Source organism: Aythya ferina (genome assembly GCF_964211825.1).
Source record: "Aythya ferina genome assembly, chromosome: 9".
Taxonomy (NCBI): Eukaryota; Metazoa; Chordata; class Aves; order Anseriformes; family Anatidae; genus Aythya; species Aythya ferina.
The window spans coordinates 3968615-3978062 of record NC_140305.1 but is presented as its reverse complement, the minus strand read 5'-3'; the positions used below and the strand labels follow the sequence as shown (position 1 = coordinate 3978062).

The window sequence follows — 9448 nt, the reverse complement described above, 5'->3', positions numbered from 1 at the left end:
GGTGCAGCTCGGGTAACAGGGCAGGGCCCGTCCTGTGTCCCCCTCCCCTCTCGTGTCCCTTGGCGCCCGGCACCCCCGCCTGCTGGGGAGGGGGCCGCAGGACGAGCCCCCCGGCCCGGGGCCGGCTCCTCGCCCGTTCCTCGCCCCCCCCCCTCCCCCCCCCGCTACGAGCGGCGCCGCGGCCGCCATCTCGGGCCGCACCTCAGCGGCCGCCCGGCGGGGCCGAGGCGCGATGCGCGCTGTGGGCGCGGAGCCCCCCCGGCTCTCCCCGCCCCCGGGGCGGAGCGCAGCGGAGCCCGGCCCGGCGCCGCCTCTGCCCCGGCGGCCGCGGGGAGCTCGGGCTGCGGCGGCGCCGGGCGATGGCGGCGCGGAAGAAGCGCGGGGGGCCGCGCGGCCTCTAAGTAGGGCAGCGGCGGGGCGGGGGGGCGGCGGCGGCGGCGGGGCCGTCGCGGCGGCGGCTGCGCCATGCGGGCCGGGCGCGGGGGGCCGGGCGGGAGTCGGCGCCGGGGGCGGTGCGCCCTGCTGCCCGCCGCGGGGCCCGGGGCGCCGGGGCGCTGAGCAACAGTTGGCCCCGCCGCCGCCGCCCAGCATGAAAGTGTGCCGGCGGAAGGCGCTGGCGCTGTGCCTGGGCTACGCGCTGCTGCTGCTCCTCGCCGCCCTCAACCTGCTGGAGTACAAGTGGCGGCGGGAGCCGCGGCGCTGCGGAGAGCCCCCGGCGGCCCCCCGGCACCGGCCCCCGCCGCCGCCGCCCCCGGCGCCGTCGGTGGGGAGCCGCGGCCCGCAGGGCGCCCGGCGGCAGCTGGTCTACGTGTTCACCACCTGGCGCTCCGGGTCGTCCTTCTTCGGGGAGCTCTTCAACCAGAACCCCGAGGTCTTCTTCCTCTACGAGCCCGTGTGGCACGTCTGGCAGAAGCTGTACCCCGGGGACGCCGTCTCGCTGCAAGGGGCAGCCCGCGACATGCTGAGCTCCCTGTACCGCTGCGACCTCTCCGTCTTCCAGCTCTACAGCACGGCGGGCGCCGGGAAGAACCTCACCACGCTGGGCATCTTTGGGGCGGCCACCAACAAGGTCATCTGCTCCTCACCCCTCTGCCCGGCCTACCGCAAGGAGGTGGTGGGCATGGTGGATGACCGGGTGTGCAAGAAGTGCCCCCCGCAGCGCCTCAGCCGCTTCCAGGAGGAGTGCCACAAGTACCGCACGCTGGTCATCAAGGGCGTCCGCGTCTTTGACCTGGCCATCCTCGCCCCGCTTATGCGGGACCCGACCCTGGACCTCAAAGTCATCCACCTGGTGCGGGACCCGCGGGCGGTCGCCAGCTCCCGCATCAAATCCCGGCACGGCCTCATCCGGGAGAGTCTGCAGGTGGTGAGGAGTCGGGACCCCCGCATCCACCGCATGCCCTTCCTTGATGCCGGCCACAAGCTGGGCGGAAAGAAGGAGGGGGGGGGCGGCTCGGACTACCATGCCTTGGGTGCCATGGAGGTCATCTGCAGTAGCATGGCCAAGACCTTGCAGACTGCCTTGCACCCCCCTGACTGGCTCCAGGGCAATTACATGGCCGTGCGCTACGAGGACCTGGTGGTCGAGCCCATCAAGACTCTGCGGCAGGTGTACGGCTTTGTTAACCTGGTGGTCAGCCCAGAGATGGAGAAGTTCACCCTCAACATGACCAGCGGCCCCGGCTACTCGTCCAAGCCCTTTGTGGTGTCGGCCAGGAATGCCACCCAGGCCCTGAGCGCCTGGAGGACTGCACTCAGCTACCAGCAGATCAAGCAAGTTGAGGAGTACTGCCACCAGCCCATGGCCCTGCTGGGCTACGAGAGGGTCGGCAGCCCCGAAGAGGTGAAGGACCTCAGCAGAACGTTGCTCAGGAAGCCGCGGCTGTGACCGGGCAGCGCCAGACACCCCTGGGGGCGGCTGAGCCCCTCCAGGGAGAGGAGCCGGTCCTGCAGGCTTGAAGGAGGGAGGGAGGGAGCTGGGAAAAGCAGCCAGGTTTCCGATTTCCTCTAAAGACTGATGAAGGGTAACATGCAGTAATGTGATGATTTCTTTTTCGTTCATTTGATTGTTTTTTTTTTCTTCACTTGCATTGGGTTAGATGCGATTAAAAAAAAATAAAGTGGAACTGAAAATATGTGGAAAGTCCCTTTCCCCTTCTCTAAAATGCCAGGCGAGCTTCTGTACCAAAATCTTGTTTATGGAGTTGTGGTGGGTTTGAAGATGGTTACAAAAACTCCTGCACAATTCCTAATACTTGTATATCTCCCTTGGTGCAGAGGGGGTGCCCTTGGAAAGCGTAATGCTGAAAATAGACTTTTCTTTGAAAGTAAATGTTCAGACATGATAGTAATAACAAAAAACAATAAATGATATTCATTTTTATAATTACCTCAATTGTTTGGGAATTACAGTGTTGCATATGTACAGCTAGAGGGGAGGCTCATTTAATAATAGCAAGGAGGACTTTTTTAAGGGTATGGGTTGAGGGCTGGACTGTAGTGTTTGACGTGTTCAAAGATTAGAAGCTGCTCTCGCAAAAACAAGTACAGATCTCACAAATGCAGTGCAGGTTTTATGGCTATGTCAGAGCAGGTTTCCATTTAACGATTGTCCTTTATGTTGTATTTAAAAAGTCTTTCGAGTGCCACTGTATTAGTGTCCTAAGAGTTTTAAAGTGTTTGCCATCACAGCAGTATTTATTTTTGTCTTGACATGTATATCCAGGAGTCACTGTCAAATAGAAGTGGATCTACAGTGTGACAGAAACTGCAGGATTTAAAAGGACATTTATCATACTGGAAACATTAGCATGTGTGAAAACTAAAAATTATAAATATATATATTATATAGTGCTAACGATACAGTGAGATATTTAAGGTATTTCTTGACATTCATTGGTAACAGGCATAGCAGGGAAGCATAGAAAAATACATAAAATGTTTTATTTTCCCCCCTTCTCTAAGTGTCTGAGGGTATATTTATGTATGAGGAGGGAAGAAGCATACGGCTGTGTGTTCATAGTTGTAACGGAGCTGTTACAGAGTCAACCTAGCGTTCGAATTCAGAGAGCGCTGGTTAGAGACTTGCTTGTTGTCAGTTGTCATTGCTCTATGATGGAGCCAGATGGTGATCTGGCTCTTTCTGGGAGCTTTGCCTAGAGACTCTGTCCTGTTGTTCAACTTGATTTAAAAAAAATAAAAATAAAAATAATAATAATAAAAAGATTTTACTACTACTTTTATAATTTTCTGAAGAAGTCCCAGTTTTCTAAAGGTCAAGTGACGTGTTGCGTACAAGAAGCGCAAACACCTCAAGTACTTTTTAATCTCGGTGTTGGTCACTAATGCTCTTTAAAGGCTCATTTTGGACCTTGTGTTTTTAAATAGAAGTGGTTTTGCCAAACTGTTCTCTCAGGAGACTACGGACTTTTCTCCAGGAAGTATGTTTTACATTGCCTATCTGTATGTTGTGCTTTCTGCAAATGTGAAGAGTATGGGTAGGAAGAAGGAAATGGATTTGTGAAAATATATTGATACAAACAGGATGCTGATAAGTGTGCGTGTGTGCGTGTATGTGTGAAAACGTTAGTGATGTGTAATGTGTCTACTTCTTGTATTAGACTTTAAGTTAAAAAGGTGATAATGAGCTACTATGCTGTTTGAATTCCTGGTGAAATCTTGGCATTAGATGTTAAACTTTATCTGAAAAGGAAATAGACGTTTAATAAACCAGTAAAAAGAGGATTGCATAAGGTTGCCTGTACACTTGCTGAATGACTGTTAAACATGCTCATTGCCTCAGTTCATCATCAACAGCAGCATAAACAACATTAATGATATCAATCACTGGGAAATCTTATAATTGGCCTATTCAGATGTATTCTCAAATTCCAGAGAGAAGTGCTAAAAATGGAAGGGGTAGTTAATTTGGTATTTAAAACACATACTGAGGTACTTGTGCTTTTGTGGAGTTAGGTGTTTTCTCTTATCACTTGTATGTATTCTGATTCGATGCTGAATTAATCCTGGACATCTAGTTTTGGGCTGTATGTGTTTTTTTTTTTTTCCCCAGTCACAGTGCTCTGGGACAGTGCTTGAAAATCTGACCTTACAGAGCACGTCGCTTGCTTTTTATCTGCCCGCGGCTTCGTGAAATGCCGGTGCTGCCCGTTGCAACAGCCGCACAGCGTTCGTCAGCTCTGCTGTCGGCAGGGCGAGCAGTGCCCGGGCAGGCTGCGGTGCCTCTCTGCAGAGCAGTTTGCTGCCCGCGGGGAAAACAAGCCCTGCTCCCCTCCGGGCTTGGATGCTGCATCCGCGGTTTCAGCGCCTGCCCTCTGAAAAGCTTTGCTGCAATTTCTAAACGGGACTTTCTCATGACAGCGTGTTACAGCACAAGAACTTTTAATTTTGTTAAAAAAAAACAGGGCAGTCTGGTCATGTGTGTGTGCAGAGTTCCTTGCTCTCTTCTGCAAGAGTTTTGTGGTTTAGTAAAGTGAACAGGAATTGCCCTTTTGACTGAGAAATTGATGAGCCTAATTGACTTAGCCTCCTACTGTCTCTTTTGGATTCTAATTATATTAAAAAGCTCTTCCTGTTGTTCCGAGAAAGTGCTCACTGCTCTTGTTGTGATGGTGCATTACAAGCATCTGCTCTTTGCTGATACAAACGGTGTGTCAGTCGAGTTATGCTATCTGAATCTGGTTCATAAATTGAGCTCCACCTACTACATTGCAGCAAGGAATTACTCAACACACTCTACAATTACACCTGGGCATGTTTTGGTGGACAGAAGTAGTAATGCAAAGCTGCTTTTGTCAAAATAAAGAACTGCAATTTTGTTTAGGCAAAGCTTCGGGAGAAATGTGTGGGACTTCGCTTGTGTAAAATGCTGGTGGGTTAAGCCCTACATTTTATGCTGCTCCATTAAATAAGTAGGTAAGCAACTGGCAGTTAAAAGAGGCCATTTTTAGTTCTTTTATATATTCAGAAAAGAGGATTAGAGGAATTAAAAAAACAATTGAAAAAAAAAAAAAAAGAAAAAATTGTGGAAAATCGTAGAGGAAAAATAAGATATGAGAGATTATGAGCATGGTTACAAAAGACTTCTGTCCATTATCAGAAGGGACATTGAACAGAGGTTGGAATACTTAAATAATACTCGACTCTTATGCTTAAAAATAGTGCCTGGGTTTACTTTCTTTCTAATTTAATAATTACAGCATGCTTCTTAAACTGAAGATAGTTCTTGCATTAGTGAAGAATCAATAGCATAAACTAGATGCTGAGTGCACTAAGTTGCACTGAATTGGGAGGGAGACCATTTTGAAGACATGGCATGTTGCTTCGACAAACCAGAAAGGCCAGTGCTTAACTATGTGTTGTTTTCTGCTGTGAACAAATGCAGAAAATCGTACAAGCATTGCTAATGGTAGCAACTGCTACATGTACAAAAGCGCAGGGAAACTCTCTGTCCTCCAAACAACGGATCAACTTAAAACATAAAATGTGTAAAAGCATGCAAGTTGCTGCAGCTGACCTAAATTAGTGATGAGGAGTTGATAAGGAAAAGATGGTCAGATGAAGTATCTTTGTTTCTTTCGAACAAAGGAGAAAATTCCTCTTTCTGATCACTAAATTCTTCGTCAGGTGTTTAACTTCATGCTCTGACCGGGAAGAGGAGCAGAACTGATTTAAATTAAGACCACAAACCATGTTTTTCAGTTATGAATTGAACTCAGTTCTTTAGAGATGCAATACAGTGGTTACAATCAATTCTGAAACAAGTGTTTTTCATCCTCTAGGCCATGAGAAGAAGAGTGGGATTATTCTTTATTTCCCTTCAATTTTTAATTGCTGTAGTGTGTTTTAAGTGTCATTGAAAGTGAAGGGGTCACATGAGTTTCTGCATTCTGCAAGGGGTGGTCTTAGAGTCTGCATTTCAGTTTTGCTCCTGTGCATCCCTTAAAATGCAGACGTGGGTCTCTTTTTATCTCTGAAAACCAATTGTGTCGCTGCTTAATATGAACAGACTGAACAATGGGCAAATGCTGCCTGCATTAATCAAATAGATCAAAACTATTCTTATTCCAGTGCCATTTCAATTAAGGGTATAGCAGGATAAACATTACTCTGCTGGAATTATGCAGCATGAGACTGCTTGCTATTGATGTGTCCAGCTTTGATGGTCACTGCTCCCTGATAATTACCCTGGCAGTCATTGGATGCAGTTCATGTTTTGTATCAGAGCTCACAGGAAAAGTCTTATGAAAATGTGTGTATGTGTTATAAAATCAAAAATACATGTAGCAGCATTTCAGCATTTATATACATAAAATACATGTAATAGCATTTCAGCAATATTCATTACACTACAAACACGTAAAGTATAAAAGAAGGTTTACTTGCTTTCTTCAGATTCACTGGTGCCAAGTGAGTTGTTAACATACTTAAACAAGAGCTCTTGGCTGTCATGACATCCATGATTCTTCACTTAAGTTATTAATTCTGCAAAGGAAATGTATAGATCCTGTACAATACAGACTTTTAACACTGCGAGTTGGAAAACTCCCATTTACTTTTCTTTGCAGCTTGGGGTTCCCTGCGATCCCTGCATCACAAGATCATGAAAGGATTACAAGAGTGGCCCTTCGTTATTAAGTATTTAGCATATGGATCTGTGCAAACCCAAAGAGTGTGAAACATTAAGGTGTCCCGTCTTCCCCTGGTGCATGAAGAGTTAACATCCCTCAGACATGTTCATACAAAAGATATGTAAATAATCTCTAAATGGTGTTGCAAATGGGAGAACTAGGACCGAGGAGTCATCTGCTTTTGCAATGAAATGCAAAAACTGCAAAATGCATGTAAAGATATGTAACAAATTTATTTGCCAAATAAAATTCTATAAGGGGCTTATTTGCAGCACACGGAGGGACCTCCCCAGCCCCCTTATGCAAGTGAGATCTTTGGCATCCAATTCCATTCTGATACAAGAACATGCTTATTATAACAGGGTGGTGCGAAGGGAATTGAGATTGAGCAGTAAGTTACCATCTCTTTGTTCCTGTCATAGAAATTGGTGAGTAGCCAGGACAGCCTGTGGCTCTTTTATAGTGTGAGGTACCACAAGCTTGTGTCTAGATATAATAGCATTATTCTGATGGGTTTTGAATGAAAATGGAGCTTTTTTTGCTGAAAAACAAGATGAAAATCAGATTGGAGGAACTCTCAGAATGAAAAATTACTAACAAAGCAATCTGAGCAAGGCAGGCTGGTAGGAACTGCTGAGCAAACTTTTTCTAATGGCATTAGTGGAAGCTGAAGTTGGAATGGGCCCTACAGCTACAATTTTAAGGACTCTAAAGATGCTAGTAAGTTTTGAGTAGGATTTTCAAGGATGCCTTCACATGTAATTTCTATTGCAATGGGATTATTATGCAGGAGTCAGTGGGAATTATATTTTCAGGGTGCCTCCAAAAACCATAGACTCATAACCACATGTTGGAATAGGTCCCAGGAACTTTCTGGTCCAAACTCCTGCTCAGATCAGCGTCAGCTATGAGATCAAATGAGGTTGCTTCAGGCTTTATCCTGATGGGTACTGGAAGTCTCCAAGGACACAGACTGTATACTCCCTGAGCATCCTTTTGCAGTGCTTGACAGTTCTTATGGTGTACCACGATGCTTTGGCAAAACTAGCCCCAAATCACTAATTATGTTACATAAATTTCTTGCTGCAGCTCAGCTGTTGCAAAGGGCCAGCAGCAAAACGGTTAGTGAGTAGTGATCTGTGGAAAAATGTGGATACACAATTAGAATTCTGCAACCAGCAATGTCCCTTGTTTTACCCATGAGTGATAAAGAGGAGAGCAGAGGCAAAGAAATTGATTTAGAAGAAAGGAAAGGAATACAAAGCAGAGTCTACCAGAAGTTGCTTTTTCTCTGCTATAAGAAGGAGGAGACACTGTTAAGGAAAATGGAAAGAAACAAATGATACAATGCAGCAAGGTCAGAAGAGGATGACTAAAACCATTTGCATGTTAAAAGCAGAGGATAGACACTTAAAGGATATAAGATAAAATGTGCTGATACTGTGTGCTATAACTATTTGTGGTTAATCATGATATGTGGAATGAATTCTTCACTTCTAACAGTTTTAGATTCAACTGTTTTGCTCATAATTTCAAGATGAATTTCAAACAGGAATAGTTTTCATACTTATATGTATACTGTTGGTTTTCTAATTTGTTTTGTGTATTGATAGAAACAGAATAGTTGACCTTTTGTCTAAATATTTCCTTCTTCAAACCTCTGTGCATAAATATTCAAGAAGCCCCCCTAGTCTGTTAAATTCTTGGCACCTTCTTATTTTTCCATCTGCCAGATGGTTCCTTCTCCCACCAGCCAGGATTATCAGTAATTATCTGTTTCAAGCCATGTGCATGTCTCATAACATTTTATCACAGGAGATGTAAAATGGAAAAGGGACATATTTAGTGTTCATATAACTTCAGTATCTCTTTTGGCAGCTTTCAGTATTTGATTGTTTGCCACTGTTTGTACCTATGGATGCTTGCTATACTGGTCTGGTATTAAACCTTTAATTCTTACATTATCTAGCTCACTTTCTAAAACTAGGCACCTTACATTCTTGGCAAGCAGATGTTTTTAGGAATACTAACTTAGTCCCTGGAGTGGTGACCTATTTCATTCTTCAGGACACCCTTTATGTCACCTTGTCATCCTCTCCACCTAAGATTCAATACGTACACCAGAACCCACCAATACCATCCTGGGGTGGCTGGAGACACCTGGTGTCTTTCTATCTGTAGAGCAGTGAAAAAGATCTGACTGCCAGAGCAGAGCTGGGGCTTGAAGCATGTTGATCTTGATGGTGTTATGTACTTTCCACCTGCTCGGCTGGCCGTATAGCTCCAGCTCAGAGCATCAGTGCTGGCAGTGGTAATGAGTATCCGTTTCAAAGACATTTTGGTTCAACTGTAGCATAGGAAGTATTGTGGTTATTTGCGTTTCTCTGTTCCATTATGGGAATGAGCAAGAAGCAGTTAATGCTGACCTTAATGCTTTCATTTTGTAGAAGTTTAACATCTGGTCCCTAATCACATGTTCTTTCATGCTGAAAAGAGGTGAAAATACACAGTGTAAAAAGTTTAATGTTGTGGCTACTGTCCAGAGGAGATTTGCTGGGGTGTTTTAGGCCAGGAAACCTCATCATATTTCTCAGGTCCTTGAGCCCCCTCATATTTATTTAGTTTTAAAAACGAAATGTTGTATCTGATACCACATCAGAGAGGTAATCATTGACTTTCTGGAGGCAGTGCCATAGAAGTGCCAATTAGGAATCACATAGCAAGTGGAGGAGGGACACCTGAAAGTAACTGAGGAGGTGTACTGCTAACCCCCTTTGCCTCCCAGACATGTAACAGTT

General features: G+C 46.0%; 1 protein-coding gene across 1 annotated transcript; it reads left to right on the top strand.

Moving 5' to 3' along the window:
• Positions 1–217: 217 nt before the first annotated feature.
• CHST2 (carbohydrate sulfotransferase 2) lies at positions 218–3744 on the top strand. Its single transcript, XM_084530083.1, has one exon. It carries the CDS (start codon positions 233–235, stop codon positions 1886–1888), a length of 1656 nt encoding a protein of 551 aa, XP_084386209.1. The 5' UTR covers positions 218–232; the 3' UTR covers positions 1889–3744.
• The last annotated feature ends 5704 nt before the right edge of the window (positions 3745–9448 follow it).

Coding starts and splice junctions, on each gene's coding strand:
- CHST2 (XM_084530083.1), top strand. CDS start 233: ATGCGCGCTGTGGGCGCGGAGCCCCCCCGGCTCTCCCCGCCCCCGGGG.